This window comes from Myotis nattereri (genome assembly GCF_964212035.1).
Source record: "Myotis nattereri genome assembly, chromosome: 14".
NCBI classification, from domain to species: Eukaryota; Metazoa; Chordata; class Mammalia; order Chiroptera; family Vespertilionidae; genus Myotis; species Myotis nattereri.
The window spans coordinates 40,814,909-40,838,181 of record NC_138089.1 but is presented as its reverse complement, the minus strand read 5'-3'; the positions used below and the strand labels follow the sequence as shown (position 1 = coordinate 40,838,181).

The 23,273-nt window shown below is 42.2% G+C and overlaps 1 protein-coding gene across 1 annotated transcript in view; it reads right to left on the bottom strand.

The window, feature by feature from the left end:
• Nucleotides 1–11,525: 11,525 nt before the first annotated feature.
• The window catches only part of KCNH8 (potassium voltage-gated channel subfamily H member 8), a 276,310-nt gene continuing 264,562 nt past the window's right edge, over nucleotides 11,526–23,273 (bottom strand). The window contains exon 16 of the mRNA XM_081106039.1: nucleotides 11,526–13,795. Within this exon, the coding sequence (XP_080962165.1) occupies nucleotides 13,091–13,795 (705 nt within the window). The 3' untranslated portion in view covers nucleotides 11,526–13,090. The remainder of the gene's footprint in view (nucleotides 13,796–23,273) is intronic.

Here is a 23,273-nt window from a genome sequence, read left to right as displayed (position 1 = left end):
CTAATAGAGATGATTTCTTAGAAAAAAATCAGGAGTCCTTTTTACTCTGTCAAATTTCCTCCCTGTAAATGAACCAAAGTAGCTTGTTTGTTTTTTTAATAAATGAATCACAGCAAGTGAATCATCGCCTCTGATATTAGTGAGGGCAATAAAAAACCACCCCCCTGTAGGCTTGCCCTTACTGTGTTCTCCAGCAGAGCCCTGTTTTTGAGCAGCTTACTCCCGAGCAGGGCCAAGTGGATAATGTAAGCCGAGGTCCCCTGACACACGGTTTTCAAAGTATATTTACACTCCATGTGGGTCAATAACCGTGACATTTGGCAGAGGTCTCTGAGCAGATGATGGAAATATTTTATCTCACATTTAAGCCAACTCTCTTGTGTTGATATTTCAACTTACCGTACGGGGATGAGTTAAGGGGAGGCGGGAGAGAGGGCATCAAGGAAGGGATGTGCGGAGGGGAAAGAAAGAAGGGCAGCTATAGCGTAGCAAATGTTTTAAGCTTTAAGCTTTATAAATAAAAAGGGTTTGGTTCTAAAAAAGGCTCTAGCAGCAAACATAGGAATTTGGGGGCCTCAATAAAGAGTTCATGTTTAACTCAGAATAGTTCAAGTGGACAAGAGTCACATGGTTCCTGTTTTAATGAGAGACTGAGGAGAAAGGTGTCTGCCTGTCTTGAATGTTTGTATGTGAATGCCTTGCCATTTTGGTTTGGAGAAAGGAATAAAAACCCCTTGTGTATTTCTGCTCTTTTCTTTTTTTAAAAAAATACATTTTATTGATTTTTTACAGAGAGGAAGGGAGAGCGACAGAGAGTCAAAAACATTGATGAGAGAGAAACATCAATCAGCTGCCTCCTGCACACCCCCTACTGGGGATGTGCCCGCAACCAAGGTACATGCCCTTGACCGGAATGGAACCTGGGACCTTTCAGTCAGCAGGCCGATGCTCTATCCACTGAGCCAAACCAGTTAGGGCTATTTCTGTTCTTTTTACAACCAGCAGTATCCAAGCTATTGATTGGGAAATTCAGAAATCCTGAGCCCTAAAAAAAGATACCATTTCCTTTGACCTCCATATTTTGTGGAAAATAAGGATGGTAAAGCTAAGTACTTGGGTTAATTATTTGCTGGGTAATTGATTCTCCTCACAAGGTTCTTCAAAGAGAGCTACATGGATGCTTAAGAAGATTGCATGGAATGTGCTCACTGGAGATCCTGCCCATCTCTGGGTTCCAGTTTGCAATACAGATAGTACATTATATTAAACAAGTGGGGTCTGGCTGGCCCGCCCTGGGGTTGATCGGGCTGGGCAGCCTGGGGGAGGGCCACAGGTGGTTGGCCGCCCCGTCCCCTGGTTGAACTCCCGGTCGAACTCCTGGTCAAGGGGACATAATTTGCATACTAGCCTTTTATTGTATAGGATTCTGTTTAATTCCCACCTTTGCTGCACAGTTGATGGGAGATCTGGAAGCACGGGAGTAGGTCTTTTTAGAGTGGCTAATTTAAATGTCATTTCAGTTATTTGCTTTGAATGCCAAATGTGTCATGTGAAGCCTTATAATGACCAGCCTTTTATTAATTCCCATGCAAATAATGATCATTGTCTGGATAATAAGGCCTTCTAGTCACATTTTCACAGCAGCACGTGTGCCAGGCTCCGTTTTTACTGCTGTGCGGGAAATATAAATCTACTGAGAGAGACAGGCTGTCAAAACAAAACAAAAACAAAAAAACAAAAAATAATGAGAGAGAGGCTGTCTTGGGACACCTTACAACCTGAAATAGACACGCCCCAAACTGGATTCTGGGACCAATATGGATAGGTTTAAATCCTAGTTCAGCCACTTACTAGGAGTGTGACTTTGGATATATTATTTAACTTCTTTTATCCTTGGTTCCCTCAGCTATGAAATAAATATAACAGCAGTAACTACTTGATAGTATTAGGACAAAATGAATTGATGCATCAATGGTCATCTCTTGCCTTTTTGTTTCTGTCCTGTGAGTTGTGCTATAATGGGAATGTATCCCTTTGATGGTGGTTGAAACTTCATGAGGAAGGAGGAGGAGGAGAAAAAGAGGAGGAGGAGAAAAAAAGGAGGAAGAGGAGGAGGGGAAGGAGGGGAAGGAGGAAGGAAGTGGATGCTCTGACCTAGCAGCAGACCCTAAAACAGATCATTTTTCTATTTTTAAGAACAGTAATGGTAATTGAAAGGAAACAATGAATTAATATCCAGAAGCATATTGATGGGCCAGAAGATTAATTCATTTAGTGGAAAGGCTAATTAATAGGATGTGTGTATGTGTGTGTGTGTGATAAAGACATCTCAAGGTGATATTGTAATTGACAGATCACTAGTGAGGAGGCTGAGAGAGAAAAGTGTGCTGTGTCCGAGGAGTTAAACTTGGTGTTTGAGGTTGTACTTTGACTCTGCACTAACCAAGGTGAGAGGAGATGTGGTTTCCTGAGGGTCTTTGAGAGTAGGCAATCCAGATGCTCAGTGATAGCTTATTCACCTTGTACCCAGCCTACTCTTCATTCTCACCGCTGTCTGCCAAAATTTTCAGTAAAAGAAATAAAGATATGCTAGAGCCCTTCTATTCCATGGGTTAAAATGTCTGTATTGCACTTGTTAATTGTAGAAAGACTTGGTTCCCATTAAAGGAATTTTAGGCAACAAAAGAAAATATCTTTGGATACAGGGGTCAATTCATAACATTATTGCAAAAACTACAAATTCTGTTAAGAAGTCCATATGCTAAAGATTTTTTTTTAAAAGAAAAAAGTAATAAGTAGTATCAGTGAAAAACACATTTTTATTATTAGCAGTAATTCTCATGATGTTTTTGAATAAAAATACTAATTTAAAACACTATCAAGAACTTTACAGATGAAGAAGTAATTTTGACACATTCCATTTACTTCATATAGTAAACGATCTTATTTAAGTAGTATTACCTTGTGTCAGATTATTGCCTTTTCACTTGGAAATCCACCCTTCATTGCCCTGCTTCATTGCCATGGAGATACTGGACTGGAACTTGTAAATATTTCCCCTTTGCCAGTAGAGGGTGCTGGAGAGACACCGCAGACAAAAGGGTCTTCCGGTTTCCTTGGGCTGCCCTCTCAGTTGGCTTCTGCTCTACACCTTGAGCAGTAATGTGTGTGTGTGATGGACATTCAGTGATGCTCACCATCCGTTTGCCAGTTCTGGCGCCAGCTTTTGTCCACCTTCAGCCCAGCGGGGGGTTTTCTCTCTGCCCTGCCTGCATTTCTCTGCCCTCCAGCCTCAGTCCAGTGACTGGACATTTCTGCTCCAGGAATCCCACCGACTTCTCTGCTGTTCCTTGGGCTACATCTGCACTTATCCAACATAGTCTGGATCCTAGTTTTGGGAACACTTTTTCCAAATTTATTTCTTCTCTGGGGAGTCTCCCTCTACCACAGGGTATTCTTTAGCATTCTTTTTCATCTATTTTTAGAAGCTCACCCTCCATAAATAATAATTTGTTATATTAAGTATTTCCTGCTCAAAAAGTGTGGTTTCTGTCTTCTGATTGGACCTGATACATACCTCAGGTAGCAGATGCTTCAGGTGCCCTGCTGTGCACACACTGATCCTCTCCATGCTCAGGCATCCTACTGCATGCACCTGTGACTCTATGCTAAGGCTTTGTCTTTGCTTTTGCATGAGGCAGGTCAGGCATAATGTGGGGTTAATAGCTCTGGGAGCATTCCTCAGTCATGGACAGATGAGAGTTGGAGAATGAATACGCCAACTTCTTTCTCTTCAGGTGGGGCAACTCATGGTCATGTTCTACAATGTTTCTGAGAGCTTTTTAGGGCCATTGAGCTCAAAATGCTCACGGATTATCTTCTCAGTAATACATCTTTTATGGGCTTTATTCCCCTCCTTGTCTTATTTCCTCATCCCCCTACCAGTGTTTCATAAAATCATCCATCAAATAAATTATTTAATTAAAATATTTATCTCAGAATAGGCTTCCAGGGAACTCACATTAGTACATTCCACCTCAGAGACAAGGGAATGAAGCGTCTGAGAATTTAATTGTTTTGCTCAAAGTCGAAAAGTTAAATTGTGGAGTTAAAAACTCACTTCATCTCAGCCCAAATCTCATTATTTATGTTTATTTCTGAAAATACCTCTATGAAGATAATTTTAACTATGTATCGGATGAATTCAGACCTTAGTCTAGTCTAATTATACAAACTCTACAATATAGGTGTCCCATATATAAAATAAAATAGATTTAAAAGTGAATCTCCATAAAGGTTTGTTATAGAATTTACATAGGCATCATGAGAATACAAAACCGTTCTGATAACAGAAAACGTTCTCTTCTCATCACTTGTGTATGATAGTTTGTCAGTAGGTACCACCTACCCACAATCATATTATAGGGTATTACTTATTTTCTATGAATGTCATCAAAACGCCATAAAGTTGCTCCTATGGCTTATATATGCAGTTGTTTCCATGTTGAAATATAAAGCCCAGGTTTTTTAAACATAAGAACAATATATGAACTGACACTAGGTTTTCCTTGGGACACATTACCTGTAGTCTTGGGGAGAAACTTCTCTTCTCAGCCATGGTGCACTGATCCTAAAATTTTGAGTCACTGTTGTAACCAAGACCATTCTTTTCCCAAGCCAGGCCTCATGAAACTGAGATGCACCAATGCTATCTTAGGAATAAAATTTCTCACAAGGATGTATCATTAGGCTAAATGGTAGAAATAGAAAAGATGGCAAAGGAGCCTATCCTAAATAGGAAGTGATGTGTTTATATATCAGTATGGTTTTAAAACATCGAGGACTATTCAAAATAGATGGACGAAGGTTGATGTTAATCATCTTATTAAACATCTAATAATAATTATATTACTACTAGAGGCCCGATGCACGGATTCGTGCACCAGTGGGGTCCCTAAGCCTGGCCTGTGCCCTCTTGCAATCCAGGACCCCTTGGGGGATGTCAGATAGCCGGTTTTGGCCCAATCCCCACAGGCCCAATCCAGACAGGAGGGAGCCTGATCCTGTGTGTTGAGTGTCTGTCCCCTGGTGGTCATTGCACATCATAGTGACTGATTGGTCATTCAGTCACTTAGGCTTTTATATATACAGATAATAAACTCCTTTCTCCTGAAGACCTACTTCAACCCATGCTGGTTCCTTTGCTGCCCAGACTAGGGCAGTTGTCTCAAACATTATCAGGCGTAGGTATCACCACAGATTACTGGGGCCACCCCCAGAGGTTCTGATGTGTAGGTCTCGGCCAAGGCCTGAGAATTTGCATTTTGGATGAGTTCCTGGTGATGCTGATGCTGCTGGTCAGGGACCACATTTTGAGAATCACTGTTCTAGAATTGCAGTGCTTTTTCAACCCTGGGTGCCCACTGGAGTCCCTGGGGGAGTTTTAAAACTATACTGATACTTGTGTCTCACTCAGATAAACTAAATCAGAATCTTTAAGGGCAAAGCCAGGAGTCTGGTTTTTAAAAGATGATTCTCAAGGTGGCCAGAGTTAAGACCAGTGTTTATCACAGTGTTTATTAATGAACACACACACACACACACACACACACACACACACACACACACCACCCCAAAACAGCAAAACAGTCCTGGCTGGATTGGCTCTGTGGATAGAGTGTCGGCCTGTGGACTGAAGGGTCTGGAGTTCGATTCTGGTCAAGGGCATATGCCTGGGTGGCAGGCTTGATCCCCAGTAGGGGGCATGCAGGAAGCAGCTGATTGATGATTCTTTCCCATCATTGTTGTTTCTATCGCTCTCTCCCTCTCCTTTCCTCTCTGAAATCAACAAAAATATATTAACAAAACAAATAAACCCAAACAAATTACCGCATGTACATGTGAGGATCTTGTTAAATGCAGACTGATTCAGTAGCTCTGGGATGGGATCCAGGATTCTGCATTTTCAGGAAGCTCCCACATGAAGCTGCTGCTGCTGTTCCATGGGCCACACTTTGAGAATCAAGAGTCAGAAAACAAGGCTAGAGTCTCCTTTATTCTCTGGATGGGGTTTTGCTGTAAATTAAACCAGAGACATATTAAGTGATTCAGGTCTAGGGCTCAGATATCTCGTGGGTGCCAGAAGCCAGAGATGACAATTTGATTTTGCTCTACGGGTTGCCTGATTAGAGCAGGAGGAGCAATCATGACTCATTTTGGGTTGTGGGTTACCATGACAACTTTCAGAAATATGCGTATCAACCTGGGGGCTCCTGGACATCACTGCCAATCATGGCAAGGGACCTGAAAGGCACTCAGAGGCTTAGCCATGTGGCTGTCGCCACTCAGAGGGCTGTGTTCCCTGAGGGATGCAGCCCAGTTCAAGCCTCTTCCTCAGCAGCAGTTAACAAAGACCCCCATGCTGAGTTCAGAAATAACTCTTCCTCGGGACAAATAAACCGTAGTGAACAATAAAGTACCAGCTGGAGCTCAGGAGCCTCCGTGATGGTAGAAAATTTACTACTAAAAGCAAAAATGCCAAACGGGTGAGGTACTCTTTATCCCAGAGGGAATGCTTAATTGAGCGTGGTCCCCTCAAGTTAGTGTACTGGATTCTTACGAAAATGAAAAGCACAGACACACTGTTAAGTCTCACTTCCTCCAGTTTTATTCTCGGTTGTACTCAATTATATCACATATGCATGTTTTATTTTTATCAAGCCAACTGTAAAAAAACCCCCACGAAAACCTCAAATAGCGCTTTAGACCCAGTATTAAATTCCATCCCATTCCCAGCTTCTCATCTCCACAGGGGAGAAACCTCAGCCAGGAGGAAAGAGTCTGAGAAGGCGTAGTGTTGCCCACCCAGCTGTCTTTTTTTAAATTTTTTTCTAGAATGTACAGCTTATTTAATTTCCTGGAACAAGAAGTACGATGTGCTGGTCTCTGTCTCCCTGGCTGTCTGCAGGGATCTGTTAAATGACACAACCCAAGGACACAGATTCTTTGAGGACACACTGCAGGGAGTGACATTTCAGCTGCTTCCTCTGGTGGGACCTATTCTCTGGGTGGGAGGGATCCCAAGGGGAAGCTTTGTGGGCATTCCTGTGAAGTAGCAGGCGGGCAGGAGGGCAAAGCCACTCCCCACAGGGCAAGTTCTGAGGCTGTTGGCTGACTAGCTCAGGTCTGTGGCTTGTGATGGTGGGTGTGTCATTTCTGAATAACAAATTATGCGGATTGTCTGGGACGCTGTCACAATAACAGTAATGACCAAACAGCAGGCTGAGTGGGGCGACCAAGCTGGCAGGGGGGTTAGTGAGGGATGACCAAACAACTGAGCAGCAGGCTGTGTGTGGCGACCAGGCTGGCATGGGAGGGCAGTAGGGGGTGACCAGGACTGTGGGGGGGGCAGTTGGGGGTGACTAGGCCAGCAGGGGGTCAGTTGGGGGCAACCAGGCCAGCAGACAGAGGTAGTTAGAGGTGATCAGGCTGGCAGCCGGGGGGGGGGGGGGCGGGGGGGGGAGGAGCAGCTAGGGGCAATTAGGCATGCAGGCAGGTAAGCAGTTAGGAGCTAGCGGTCCTGGATTGTGAGAGGGATGTCTGATCGGGCCTAAACTGGCAGTCGGATATCCCCTGAGGGGTCCCGGATTGGAGAGGGTGCAGGCTGGGCTGAGGGGACCCCCCACCCCGTGGACGAATTTCATGCACTGGGCCTCTAGTGTGTGTGTGTGTGTGTGTGTGTGTGTGTGTGTGTGTGTGTATGTTTATGCAATATATTCATGTTAGTGACTACATTTCCTGGGCCCTTCTGTAAATATAAAGTTTAAGAATTTAATTACCAAAATGCGGATAAAGATGAATCAGAAGCTACATGGGTTGCGGCTAAGATAGCTGGGAGCAGAGACAGCCCATTTTTACCCTGATGCCTCCTCAAGGACTTTTTTTTGAAGGTTAATGTTGACTTGATTATTAACACTGTGACGAATAGACTGTTGGGGGACATAGTATATAAGTAGATTGGGACCTGTGCAGAGAAGATGTTAAAGGGACTCATTTTCCAAAAGTTAGCCTGGGACAGGTAGGGGAGGGGAAAGAAGGAGGGAGCAGAAGGGAGAGAAGAGCGCAGAGAAGCTGGGGGTGAGGGAGGGGGAAGGGAGAGGCAGGGAGGAAGTTGGGAAGAGGAGATGGGGGAAAGAGGGGAGCAGGACTTAGGAAGGGGGAGGGAGAGGGAGATGTCAGGAGGAGGGGAAGGAAGCAGGAGAGAGTCAGGGGAGACAAGTGGCATTTGCTTAGCATTCATTAGATGCCAGGCAGTGTGCCTTCACATAAATTACTTCATTCAACCTTCACAAAATTCTGCAAGTTAGATACCTTTCAATCTCCAATTTTTAGATGAAGAAATTGAGATTCAGAAATGTTAACTCGTCTGGGGTCACAGAGCAAAGAAAAATGGTTGGAAACAAACACTTCTAGGTGTCCCTCTAAAACTCCTTCTTTCTCAGTATCATGTTTATTTGAAGTATTTGCCTTTGGGTAACCTGAAGGAAGGAGGCAAGGGACAGCGTTTTGGAACAGCCTTTAATTGAGGAGCACATGTGCTGAGGTTCTGTCTTTCATTGATGACCGTGACCTAGGGTGGGCTATGTTTGGAGTATTATAGAATTCTGTAGTAAAGGCGTGTCTTAAAAGGATGATCTAACTTACATACTTCATGAGAAGATTAATGTCATAATCTTGACTTTAGCAGTTCTATTCCACACAGGGCCCTTCCACAGCAATTGTCATTTTTCTTTGTACTTTTAAAAAAAATCTTTATTTTTGAAAGTATTACATATGTCCCCCTTTTCTTCTATTGTCCCCTCCCAGCCCTCCCTCACACCCTAGCCCAGGACTTCGTCACAGACAATAGAGGGAGCAATTGTCATTTTTAAACCAAATAGTTGGCTTGCTTCACATCCAAATAGGATTCCTCCCTATCTATGAAGAACTGATCAGATTATGAGACTTCAGCAGGCACTTTTTTTTCCTTCTAGAAAATCAGAATAAAACAAGAAGACAGAGACCTACAATAAACAAGAGGTACTAGTGTAGGGCACATAGTAGGTTAGGTACTCAACCATTATTAGTGGAAATAATGAATAAATGTTGGAAGGTTTCTTGGAGAAAGTGTCCGATAATTTTTATGAAAAAACTCATTGATGTGTTAGGAACTGTAAAGAAGTAGAATTGCACACAATTGTCAGTTTGAATTGGTTTGATTCTAGTGGGCCCACCTCCCACAGAACCAATTAAGGGATGATTACATTATCTAAGGGATGATTACACCACTTAGGACAGTGTTTCTGGAGTTTGTTTCCTGTAACATCCATATCCGAACCATTTGGGACCCAGCTCACATCATGGAGGTCAGGACCCTGAAATCTCTATTTCATTAAGATCCCCTGGAAATATGTTATTCAAACTAGAGCTTGAGACTACTGATACAGGGGTTAACCAGGCCTAACTATTAATATAATTATAGGCCCAGGGCTGTCTTTAATAGAATTTAGATGCTAGTCCATTTATGTATAAATTAGCCAGGACTCAGTCTTGTACTACTATAGATTGTAGACTAATATTTCCTAATCTTTAGTGTATCTAAGTCACCCCAGGAGTTTAGTACATGGGAGAGACCCAGGCCCCACCCAAAGGGGCTAGGTTGTTGCCAGATTTCCCATAGTTTAAACAAGTACCCCATGTGATTCTGATGCAGGTATTCTGCTAACACCTGATACAAAGCCCTTCTGGAAAACAATATTCCTTTCAAAGAGTTATTCATTTCTGAAAGGATACCTTGTTAGTGATCTTCCCAACTCTCCAGGCAATCAACTCCATTGATAAGTAGCTTTAATTGCCAGAAACTTCTTCCTGTGTTTAATTAAAATAAAGTCTTATATAATGTTAGTCTGGTACTCTTAATTAGAACTACACAGAAGACTTTAGTCCCCAATATTATTTTTAAGAAAATATACTTGACCAAAAAAAATAAGTGCTTCTGTTCCCTCTCGGATGATCCCTGCTTGGCCCCTTCAGCTGAGCATGGGCAGATGAGGAGAACGAAAGCGCAGGGCTCCAGAAGTGCATCCCCGATCAGAAGACAAGGGCCTTGCATAGCAACATTGCTTAGAAAGTCAAACATCTAGAACAACTTGGAATTCTCATTTCCTAGAATAATACCACAACATGCAAAAACAAACAGAACCCAAAAGGTGTCATTCTAAGCTGCTCAGGATAAGGGAGAGTCCTGTTTATCAGAATAATGATGAGAGAAAAGGCTAAGAAGGAGAAGGCGTGGCTGATTCAGATGAGGCAGGAGCCCTCCTGTAAGAAATCTTCGGGAACCCTTACTCCTCCCAGGAGCTTGCTCATTCGCTCATTCTCATCCCCTTGCAGACGTGCCCAGGGTAGGGAGCTGGTTCTCAGACCCGCTGAAATCAGTTGTGTGGAATAGATACAGTGAAGGTGACTGGCTGGAAAAATGTGGGCATGTTTCTAGGTATCTCACTGGACTCCCCCAGATCCTCAGAGCTGCATGAATTTAGCCCATTTGTATGCCTCTTTAAAAAACAATAGCAAATATTTTATTTGCAGATTTCAGAAGAAATTAATTTCAAAAGTCAGCAAGAATGAGGAGGGAGGAGTACCCAGAATAGCCATGGGGGTATTGGGTCTATCATTTAGAACAATGTGATGGGGCATGTCCCAATTATTCATTTATAAAATAGAGATGATCATAACAAGTAGCTTTTAGCATTGCTTGATGATTACATGTAGACACGTGTTAGTTCCTAAACATTTGGTACACTATCGGCATTCAAAAAACAGAATGTCAGCCCTAACCGGTTTGGCTCAGTGGATAGAGCTTCAGCCTGTGGACTGCAGGGTCCCAGGTTCGATTCCGGTCAAGGGCATGTACCTTGGTTGCGGGCATATCCCCAGTGTGGGGTGTGCAAGAGGCAGCTGATTGATGTTTCTCTCTCATCGATGTTCCTAACTCTCTGTCCCTCTCCCTTCCTCTCTGTAAAAAATCAATAAAATATATTTAAAAACCAAACAAAAAACCAAACCAAAACAAAACAGAATGTCAGTCATTAGTAGCATTGTTATTGTAGTGCTAGTTTTCCAGAAGGCTATTTTATCAACCAAAACCAGTGAGTTCTTTCTGAATGGTACTTCAAACGAGGACATTGGTCAGGGAGCAAAATAGGGAATACAAATGATTACATAGATGGTTCCCTTTGCCTCAATTTTCCCATTCACTTAAGTAGGGAGAGATTCAATATGGAAGTGGGAGAGTAGAGGGCATTGATTTTTGAGTGACCTGCCTCATAAACATGTTCTGTTTCCACATTTTCTTAGAGATTTCTTTTCTTTCTGTTATTCTAGCCTATTTTAGGTTATAAGATTCACGCATCAGAAGGCTTGCTTGTTTAGATGTTTTTAATGATACAATTCTCAGGTTGTGGATTCTCTGTGGTGGAAATAAGAATAGGGGGACTCCGGAATGTGAATTCAATAGGTTTTCTAAGAACGTCTGGGATGATTAGGTCCTAAATGTTCTTAAACATGAAATAAAACTTAAAAAAGGCGTTTAAATCCTTAACAAGCCAGCATCTGAATTTGCGTGCTGGTTGAGATGTGTGTGGGGGTGGGGGGCGCGGGGGAAGCATTATACGTTCCAGACCTTCTCCAGCCTCCTTGCTGCGTAATCTCTGGGACTCTTTTTTCTCTCTCTGTCAAACGAGAAGGAAAACACCTGCTCCACTTCACTTAGAGCATTGTTGAGAGCTTTAAAAAAACTACAGTGCTGATCCCATGCAAGTTGGCATTTCTCTCACAAATCATAAATCAGAAGTCTTGGCTCAATTTTGGAATTTTCTCTGGTCTACAAACCTCTCCTGAAGGTACAGCACAGGGAGACACCCAAGATTTTCTCCCTCATTTTGAGGCCGAAACAGCTCAATGTAGTTGTGATTTTATATCCCACAGACTACTTTTGGGTTCCTGCACAACGTGTGTGATGCCTAGAGAAGGGGCATTTATGCTGGCACCGAGAGCAGCCTCGAGTCAGCAGAGTAGGTGGAGCCCCTACCAGGTGCTGGAGCTTGTGCACTTGACACTGAGTCCGTGTTTGCACTTCATTTCATCAAGTGCATGGTAGTGATTTCAGAGCGGTGGGGCAGGGAAGAGAGATCGCTAATGAGAAGGTCTGACCTCGCTTTTCTCTCATCATCCGGAAGCGTGAGGATACATTTGTGGCAAACTGCATGCAGATAAAAGGGGGGGGTGCCTTTTGAAACTAATAATAAATAATAAATAATTTTTGATCTACTATACATAGCAGTAGTGCATTTCTTGTTAAAATGGCAAGCTTTTTTTTTTTACTAAAATGAAAACATTCATTTCTTTATAAATATTTTAAATAGTTTAAATACATATTTCATACCAAGGATATAAAAATAGGCTCTCTTTGTTTTTTTTGATAAATAAAGACATCATCATTTACATGGCAAATAACGTGCAATAGCTAACCACTGGCCACCAGCTCTACTTGACTGATTGTCTTAGGAGATGACATGCAGTGATGTTTGTCCCTTTGCCTCCACAAAAAGAAAAAAATAGGTCAGCAGGAGCCGCCTGCGCTCCAGGCCAACAGTGCTACGGATATTGTTCAAGGATGACAGACAGACACTCGGGAGAAACCTTTGCTGCCCTTCACAAAAGCCACCTGGGACAAAACCCATCCACACGTTTGTCTGGGACTTCTAGCTGCTCAGACCCTCAGGGTCATTGCATTCTTATCCAAGTCCCTCAGACAGACCAGTGGGTTAATACCTGTACAGGAAAAACGATCCTCTCGCGTGTCTAGGTCTAGGATCTAGAAAGTGCCTGCTGCGGCATGGAGGTGCTGGCCCTGGCCCCTTGGCTGGCTCCCTCCCGCAGGACTCCCCGCTCTGCTTGGTCCACATGTCTGCCAGAGGCACAAAAGGCAGCCAAAGCGGGTCATGCACTGGGGGGTTTGAAATTGGCAGCCGCCTCCCGTGCACTAACATCATACATTGATGGCTTTGTTATCTTTCACATCGGCTGTGCTTGTGACAACTTGCAATGGAAAGTTCTCCAAGGGCTCAGTAGAGGTGGATGCCAGTCCTTCCCGGTCCCAAGACCCGGGCAGGTTTTCCAGACTGAAGGAGCTCAGGGCTCGCTGGCCGAAGCTGCCCGCCTCTGACCTGCTGGGGAGAACCAGGTGCAAGGATGTTTCCGAGGAGGAGCAGACAGAGGACGAGAGAGTCGCTGAAATGGACTGCAGGGGCGTCAGCGTCGTATCCGAATGCGGAGAGACGCACCTTAAAAATTGCAAGTGACCCTCCTGCACCACTGGGTAGTGGGCGGGTGAAAAATCAAGGTTTGGAGAATGAGCGCGTTCACTGCCTGCAGGGTTTGGCTCCGGAGCTCCAGTTCGCTGGGGGCTGGTCTCCACAGAGGAGGGATCCACACTCCAAATGTCGGAGGTGACATTGCCGTGACAAAGTTGTGCTTGGGTATAGGCGGCTCCGCCTGCTTGCAAGTGTAGGCAAGGTTGGTGTGCACCCCAGGCCATCCTGCTCTGGAAGCTGTCCCTGGAGGGCTGCGCGGAGGTGGTGTGCAGAGAACAAAACCGTGCCGGCTGCCGGGGTGGCAGGACGTTTTCTAGAAGTTGCATCACACTCCTCATGTCTTTACCTAACTGGGAGACCTCCTGAGCTAGGGTTGTCACCTGTTTGGATAAAACAGAGCAAAAGGCCATAGTCAGAAGTGCATGGTAGTGATTTCAGAGCAGCGAGGCCGTGAAGTGAGATCTCTAATAAGAAGGTCTGAAAGGCTGCTGGGCCTCCATGCCAGTCAAGTCCAAAGGGTGAAGGGGAAACTGGGACCCTGACCTAAAGTCATCCTCATTCTGAGGGAACTTAGAGAGACATAGTCTGGCATTCTTCACCCATATTTCTGGGGTTCTTGAAAAAAATTTGAAGTGTGGGCCCATCATCTCCTGTATCTCTTATTTAAAAAAAAAATGTTTTTATTGATTTCAAGGAGAGGAAGGGAGAGGGAGAAAGAGATAGAAACATCAATGATTAGAGAGAATGATCAATCGGCTGCCTCTTGCATGCCCCCTACTGGGAGTCGAGCCTGCAACCTGGGCATGTGCCCTGACCAGGAATTGAACCGTGACCTCCTGGTTCATGGGTCGACGCTCCACCACTGAGCCATACCAACCGCACCTATATCTCTTAAATACTGATAGTATCTTTTACCTTCTCCAAGTTACTGGGTGCACAGTGGTTCACACACATTACCTCACAAGATGTTGAGTAAGGGGGCATTGCATGTAAGGCACTCAGCACACCACCTTCCAGAGCAGACAGACAGTGAATGAGAGTGCTCACTTTGGTCCTTTCTGGTCAAGATCTACACTTATGATAGATCCAATGACAAATTGGCCTTCAGTGATGATGTGGGTGGTGAGCAAGAACCCACACCAGATGTGCGAGGGAGGGAGTCTGTGGGAAAAGGGAAAGCTGGAAAATGAGAGAGAAAGAAAAAGACCTTCAAGGTAGGTGAGTACAGATAACCACTGCGGGGAACTTGTGTGTGCTGGGATCCATCAGTGAGCTCGGGACCTCGTGAAATTACAACCCAAATTGTGTGGTATGGGCTTAAATTCACTTTTCCAGGTTAGACATCCAGCTTTTATGAAAATTTTGAAAGGACATATGACCTTTAAACACTTAAGAACCACTGAAGAGTCTTCATTATTCATTTTACACTTAAAAGCAATAATAAAATTCACTGGAGGATTTCTTTTTCTAACAGCCACATGATTTTAAGCATGAAGACCACCAGACGTTTGAATTGGACTTAAATTCAGCTTTTCTGGAGAGTTTATATTCCACAATGTGGAGGACCTGTATTTCAAAAAGCAGGGCATGGATATATATTTTCTAGTCTGTGGTTAGATTCATAACATTAACACCTTTTATAAAGTATTTTCTCTCTGACTTGATTTTACTATCATGAACCACAGAACTCCAATATAAGCAACTGAACCCATAGGATAAATACCATTGGAAAATGAAATAAACACAATGAGCAGTTCAGTTTCAATGAGGCCAAAACCAAGATTGTTTTGCGCAGACTTTTTAAGTAGACGTTCCTAGTTTATCCAGTAACTTAATTCAGTCCACTTCCTCTGAATGAATTCTGAAACTAATTCTCCCTGGCAGGCCCATCAGGAGGTAGGGCCTCTCAAAGCAGGCATTTAAAAAAAGGCCAGAAGGAGGTTCTTCCATGGTTCAGGCAACCCACTGGCAACACCTGCCTTGAAATTGCCAGGCCAAAACTATTTCTGCCTCGCTGCTGGCATGGAACTCGAGGGACCCAATCGAACACTTGTCCAGGCTTTTCAGCAGATCTAAAACTTCTGGCAACGAAGAGATACCTTTGAGCCTCACAGTTAAGAAGTGAGACAGTGAACTGACAATGATTCTATGTGTTTTGAAATTTCCACTGCAGGTGGTCAATTTCATACCCGGCCAAGCCTCAATTCTAAAGTGTATAGACCAGGCTTAAATCAGTATCTGGATCTCAGCTCTGTAGACTTGCACCCTTGGGTTCTATCCTGAATTGATTAGCTCTTCTATCAACATTTCAGAGGAAGACTGACACTCAATGAGAGGTTGGAAAGGACCTATTAACCATCCTTTCCTGTAGGCCAAGTTTAATTCCTATATCACATTCCCTGGGGCTATATATGCTCAGACCCCAATAAAAATTCTTTTGATCGGCCTTTTATGTAGATTGAATAAAGACACAGTCTTTGAAGAACAATTTGCATTTTAGATACATAATGATTATGTTGTTTAATAAATGTTTGAGTAAATTCATAATACAGCGTGCTTTCAGGTACATTTTCCCTATCGGTTCTACAAATAGTAGGTAGGGATACATTATTATTATCCCACTTGTGAGATGGGGACACTAAGACCCAGAGGTTAAATGTCATTTTTAAAGGTCCTTTATTGCCTGAGTGAGAGTCTTTGGTTTAGAATTCAAGCCATGTAAGTTTGGTGCTCTTTCTTTTATAGTACATTATATGTGGAAAAAGACAATGTGGTCAGAATTTGTGAAGAGCACAGATGATACAGAAAGTAGCCCCATGTGTAAAAGCTGTCTGAAATGGTAATTCAACATCAAATAAGTAAATGGTGTCATCTCCAAAAACCCTAGGCGTCTGAACAGTAAAACCTCTTCACAGCAAATTATATGAATGCAACAATAACAAAAGGGATTTTGCAATAAAGAAAAATCTTAAACCAAACAATAGGTTAACAAAACTTTTTCCTTTTTTAAAAATAATATGCTTTTATTGATCTTGTGAGAGATAGGAAGAGCAAGGGATAGAGAGAAACATCGATGAGAGAGAAACATTATCTATTAGCTGCCTCCTGCACATCCCCTACTGGGGAGTAAGCCTGCAACCTGGGCATGTGCCCTGATTGGGAATCGAACTGGTGATTCCTTGGTTCATAGGTCGATGCTCAACCATTGAGCCATACTGACTGGGCCAGATATATTTTTGATGAACTGTATTTCAAGTGCCCAAAATGCCCAGATATTTTCCTATGGTTGATGTACCTTTCCATGGCCATGTTCTTGACAGTTAACTCTTACTGTGTCTTTGCCACAACTTTGAGGCCATGAACTTTGAATGGAAATCCAGAGTCTTAACTGGCTCCCGGAATGTAAATAAGCATTAACATTTTCAGAAAACAAAATTGCTATATTAGCTCGAACTAAAAGAAGCCAAGAAACGGAGCTTTCTTTAGCTCTAGAGGGTAACGACCATTTATGTTAGGGAAGATTCCTGTTGCTGTGTCACTGGGGACCCACCCCTGCCCTTATTTAAGTTACATGAGGAAATTAATACCCGTTAGCTAAGGGTTCTCTCCCTTCCCGGGACAAAGCCAGCTGTCCCAGGAGAGATGGCATCTCCTGGAGGTGGAGACTCCAGTGACACTCAAGGTGACACCTACTGCCACCGAAATTGCTGTAAAGTTTCACTGTACTTTTGTTTACTGCTTCCTGCCAGGCTTGCTAACAACATTGATTCCGAAACAGGAAAGACCTTGGTCGTAATCAAATATAGAAAACCAAGAAGGCAGTATCTCTACTTTGTACGTGTGCTGGGGAGGCTCACTGCTTTTTTACAGCACAGTCAGAAGATACACATTTGCTAAAAAAGGTTGTTGGGGCTACTTTGTGAACAAGGCTCCATCCACTCAAGGAGAAATGCCTTCGTAATACAACTTAAAGCCATAGTTCTGCAGAGTTTGTTCAATAAAAACAGCCCAGCTGGTATAGCTCAGCGGTTGAATGTCGACCTATGAACCAGGAAGTCAAGGTTTGAATCCCGGTCAGGGCACGTGCCTGGTTGTGGGCTCAAACCCTAGTGTGGGGTGTGCAGGAGGCTGCTGCTGATTCTCTCATCATTGATGTTTCTATCTCGCCCTCTTCCTTTCTCTCTAAAACCAATAAAAATATATTAAACACACACACACACACACACACAAAACATCGTTCAGATAAAATGAACCAAAATTTTCCCACTTAACAGCTCCTTAAATCTATAAATGTTTTGTCACCCATATTAGAAAATAGAAGTTTTTTCTCTCTCTCCAAACTTTTAATCCCTCATCTTCTCTGCAGAGCTTTTTCCTGGCAGCTCATTGATACAGAGCAGTTTGAGCATCATATAGGACTGTGTGTCCCTACTGAGGCTGTGAGTTTTTTGAGGATAAATTGTTACTTATCTCAGGATCTCCTGGACACTGAGCAGTGCCTAGCCATGCACACAGTAACTCTCAAATGTATAAATTAATGCTATTTCTGCCACTTTGAAGACCTAGTCCTCATATGGCCTTTGATTTTGTTCTTAGTTTATCTCATGATTTTACCATAAATATCCTAGGGGAAAGCTGACTACTACAAAATTATATTGGGAGATCTGTCATTGACCCTTTCTTCCAAGTAAATATATTAAGAGTATGAATTATGACTATTAAGTTTTTAAATATAAATTTCCTAAACCAAATCCTTGAATATCCTCTAGATTTTAAGAGCAGGTGGCATTCCCACTGTTAAGAATCTCTTTTATTGTGTTTCTTTCATAATTGTGGAGATAGATCTCCTTTGACCAAGACTTCTACTAGACTTCATTTATCTTACTGTTTTGACACTTTGTCCCAGCATAAACTTGATTTTCATGGGTAGTTTAAATTCCCTGGAATTTTCCCTCTATTAATTGACTCTTATTATCTCATGATTACAATATGAGTGTCAAGCAACAAATTCAATTAAGTTGTCAGAATTGTTTTATCAGTTCAAATTTGGCAAACCTTTTACATCCTTGGTTGCTGTCCTGAATGGCTATTTAGATATGGCCTTCTAATTATTTATAAAGATAATAGATAAAGAAACCAGAACATAACACACTGTTCTCATACTTGTATATTAAGTTGCATTTTTTAAATCTATTTTTTCCTCTTCCTCTTTCTTCTCCTCCTCCTCCTCCTCATTCTTCTGTGGATAAGAATCCATCAGTCTGGAACTGTTGGCCAAACCAATTCACCATCACCATCTGCATAGCCAAGTGTTCACATCCAAGATTTCTCTATCCCTTCCAATGTCCCAACTGTTAGAAAGAAGTGACGAAAACACCATCTGTGCTTCCAAGAGGTTCAGTTTTCTATCCAACACTTTGGAGTACCTAAGGATTCTTCTCTGTTCTCCCAGCATCATGCACTTAACTGTACAAATCGTTAGGGGCATAGCAGGTTTTCAGGCAGCGCACTTGCTCTTATTGACCACCACCTCCTGTCATGAAGCACCCATGTGACCACAGACTTATCAACTGTCTATAATAACTCAAACACTGATTGTTCCCTACCTCTAAGAAGGGAATCACTAAACTGCCAGCAGGTTCCTCAGAACTTCTGTTGGCTTAGAAATAGTCATTGTTGATACGGTTCCAGAGTATCTGGTCTTCTCCTCTTGTGTTTAATTTGCTCCCTTGATGTGATTTACTTCTCACCCTCCTCTGAGTCATATTTCCACAAGGGCTTTGTTGAGAATGAAATAATGGATGATAAAGTGTAGTCCCCACATAACTGGTATTATGTCAGAATTCCAGGTGTCTTAATTTGATAAGGTAACACAGGTGTTAAGCTTAGTTGAAAGCTTTGTCCTGGTAGGAAATGCTAACCCAGGAAAAATTTAGATCAAAGAAAATAAAAGGCAGTTATCTAAACAACTCCTCTTTAGCCTCAGCATGGAGAGGTAAACCCATTCCTGTTAACACTTTAACATAAATATATTAGAAGAAACAGTCTCCAAGTTTTAGCATTGCTTGCATAGATCTTTGAAGTGGTAAATACAGGGTGTCCCCCCAAAATGTATACACACTGTAACAGCTGATAGCTCCATTTTGAAAATGATATGTATATTAATAAACACTGACTTTATAATTATTCAAAATGTGTGTATACATTTTTTTGGGACACCCTATAGTAATAGCAATTAGCAGAACCTTTGAAAAAATGTGATTAAGATCTTGTATTTATAATCCAAGGTTTGAGTAATTGCAGTCAGATGAACTGAGAATTCTTTTTTTTTTTTAAATATATTTTATTGATTTTTTACAGAGAGGAAGGGAGAGAGATAGAGAGTTAGAAACATCGATGAGAGAGAAACATCGATCAGCTGCCTCCTGCACATCTCCTACTGGGGATGTGCCTGCAACCCAGGTACATGCCCTTGACCGGAATCGAACCTGGGACCTTTCAGTCCGCAGGCCGACGCTCTATCCACTGAGCCAAACCGGTTTCGGCATGAGAATTCTAGATAAAGGATGTGTGAGCCAAAATACAACAATGTGCAGTTTGGTGTTGATTAGAATTGAATAGGACCAATGTAGGTCTGGGCTGGGGGCAGGTATGACTGGTCTTCATTGTTCTTTATAAATAGCCCAAGGCTCTGCACAAATCTTGCCATCTATATATCTTTGTTGATACATGAATGATTTAATGAATAGTAACTTGCTTGGTTAATTTCTTAGTATGAGTTTCTGTTATTTTCATTTGAAGGTAACTTTTGCCAGTCTCCCCTAAATAGCACTGCAAGGCGCACTACAAGATACAGAAGTAAGGGTCACTGTAACTCTAGCAGGTAATTTCATATGAGCTCGGTGTCTTATGGAAGCCCCACCCCTTCAAACGGGGAGAGATTGGAAAACATTAGGTCAGTACATGGTGTAAAGAACCCATCTGCGGTGCTGGTGACCTATTGTCCCAATAACACTGCACTGCCAGCTTTCAGGAGGGAGATTGTGTGCATTAGGCGCAATCACCAATTCCCTGTTCTGTTTAGATTGCGCCTTTTAGAAATAGGAGTGTGAGTTTCATAAAGAAGACCAGAATGTGTCTCTGACAATACCTTTCATTTCACATAGAAAATAGCTTCCTTTCATATTATATTATTCATGTTTTACACTTCTCAGTCTTGCCTATTGGTGTGGTATGAATCATGAACTCTGAGTATCACTGGAACTTGTGTTGATAGGGAAGAAAATGTGATTTCCATTTTTGTGCATTCAGCGAGCAGATGGGGAAAGCATCTGTTAATATAATCTTCTTAGCTTGAAGAGTTCTTGACCCGTCACTCAGTTTTTGCCAAACATGTACACATTTTTTGTGCTAGACACAATTTTCCTAAATTCAGGGGTGCTAATTACACCAACCCTCTCCCCCTGCCATGAACACATATACATTTTCACAAGGTAATTAAATGGTGTTTCATTCAGTCCTTTGTTATGTTGCATATTTATCATAGGATTCAGACAAGTTCAATCAAACTCCATAAGCAGGCAAAACAAAAAAGATGATCGGCATAATTTCATCCTTGTGTCTTTTGCTTCACAAAGCATTCAAACACAAGTGACAGTCTTTTTATCTGTCAGCTAAAATAATAATTATAGTCGGCGCTTGCATAAATTTTATCCAGATGAGGGATGTCAATCCCATTACTAACGAAAGTTGTAAATCTTGTCTACAGCTGGAGAGACTAGAATGTTGGGAGGTGAAGTGGTTTCTAAGGTCACACAGGAATAGTAGACCCAGGGTTTTACTTTTGCAGGTGCATCTGATGCCTCTTAAATTATAACAAGAGAAGAATTACAAGTCTAGCATTACCAATACAAAATGACCAATTAGAGTCTTGAAAGTGATTACTCCAGTGGTTTCACTGAATTTCTGCAAGCCCAGGCCTTTGGACACACAACTTTATTACTTTAGCTGTACTATGGTTATTCATTATTTATCAACTCTTTGATTGCTTTTCTCATCTATTTTCCTGCTTCCTGTGATAAAGTTTGACTAGTATCCAACTTGCTGTCTGGCTAAGGGATCCTCACTGCTACCAGTGAGCACCAAACGAAGTCCGCCTCCTCTTGAATACCAACTGTGTAGGGCAGTGCTTGTAAAGATTTAATGTATATAGGGATCCCCTGGAGATCTTGACACACGTATATATTCAGATTCAGTAGGTGTGGGGCGGAGCCTGGGATTTTGCATTTCTAACAAGTTCCCAGTAGGTGCCAATGCTGCTGGTCTGCACTGGACGTGGTCACATGATTAGTTCCTATTCTTATGGATCCAGTCCCTTTGGTTAAGTCTTCCTGTACTGACCTTTCAGTAAGAGCTTAAAGTTTAGTGTGACCAGCTTTTTTTCAAGTCCTTTGGCAAGTCTATCGTTGAATTTTCCCATCTGTTTTGATTTGCTCTAATTTCTTTCAACAATATTGTGTAGTTTCAGTGTACGAGTCTTGCGCCTCCTTGGTTCAATTTATTCCTAAGCATTCTATTCTTTTTTATGCTATTGTAAATGGAATTGTTTTCTTAATTTCTCTTTCATTGTTAGCATTTAGAAATACAACTGATTTTCTGTATTGATTTTGTATCCTGCAACTTTACAGAATTAATTCTGAGGTTTTTCTTCTTTTTTTATGTAGAGTCTTGAGGCTTTATGGTGTTTGTGATGGTCAAAGCTGCTGTCTTTGTTCTTGGTGGCTCTCAGTATTTGAGGGTGTGCCAAGACCCATCTTTGTCCACAAAGGTACGATCTCAGCAAGTACCTACATGTAAGCTGCCAGCGGGTGGGAAAGTATGCGGTCAAACCCTATCAAGAAGAAACTGGGAGATAGGCGTGTTTGCTTGCTCCTTCTGTGCTGAGCCTGGGTATACAGCCACAGGGGTGCTAACTGCACCCATTTCAAAACCACTTATTTTTTGCTATAGTTCTGAGAACCTGTAAGCCCCTTTGGCTTTCAAAGCTAGGTATTTTTGGGGCCCACTCCTCAGTTAGGAGCCTTAAAAATTGGAGGCACTCTATATGTGGTCCATATCCTTCTGTCTTAGGGAGAAGCCGGGCATTAGGGGTTCCCTCCTGATAGTATGGAAATGTGCCAGGTGGGGGGTTTATGGCAAGAGTTTGTCTCAGCCTTTCCTGTTTCCATGTGGTTATTTTTTCATTTGCCTCATGTGTAGACATCACTCGGCTAGTTTCTGTATTTCAGAGGGAATTGCTCTGTGTATAGGTGCATACTCAATGTGTCCATCAGAGGAGGGAAATCCAGGAGCTTCCTCATTTGCCATCTTGGAGCATTTGTGATCTATTTTATGTATTTTAATCCATTGTATTTATTATCCTACTGAATCTCAAATTATCCCAAGTTTGACCAATGGAAGACTCTCCACATTGGCTCCTGAGTTCTTTTGACATCATCATTGATAGCTTTATTGCTCTCTAGTATACCAAGGTGTTCCAGACTCATCATGTATACTTCAGACCTCATAAGTGGCTAACACTTATCCAAGAAACTCTGGTATATTTTAGTGGGAAATTGTATTTCAAGACCATAATACAGACAGAGAGATATTTATGGTTATTGGGCCGGTCGTTTTTTTTTTCCCTTTTCTTTTGAGAGATTCTTTTATTTATTTATTTATTTATTTATTTATTTATTTATTTAATCAGTGAAACGCTCATGAAAGCTACAAATCTGCCTGTGCATAGAGGCTTGAGAACTGGAAAATCGCCAAAAAGCATCCTACAAGTCATAAATTAGTTTGATATATTCCAGTTTA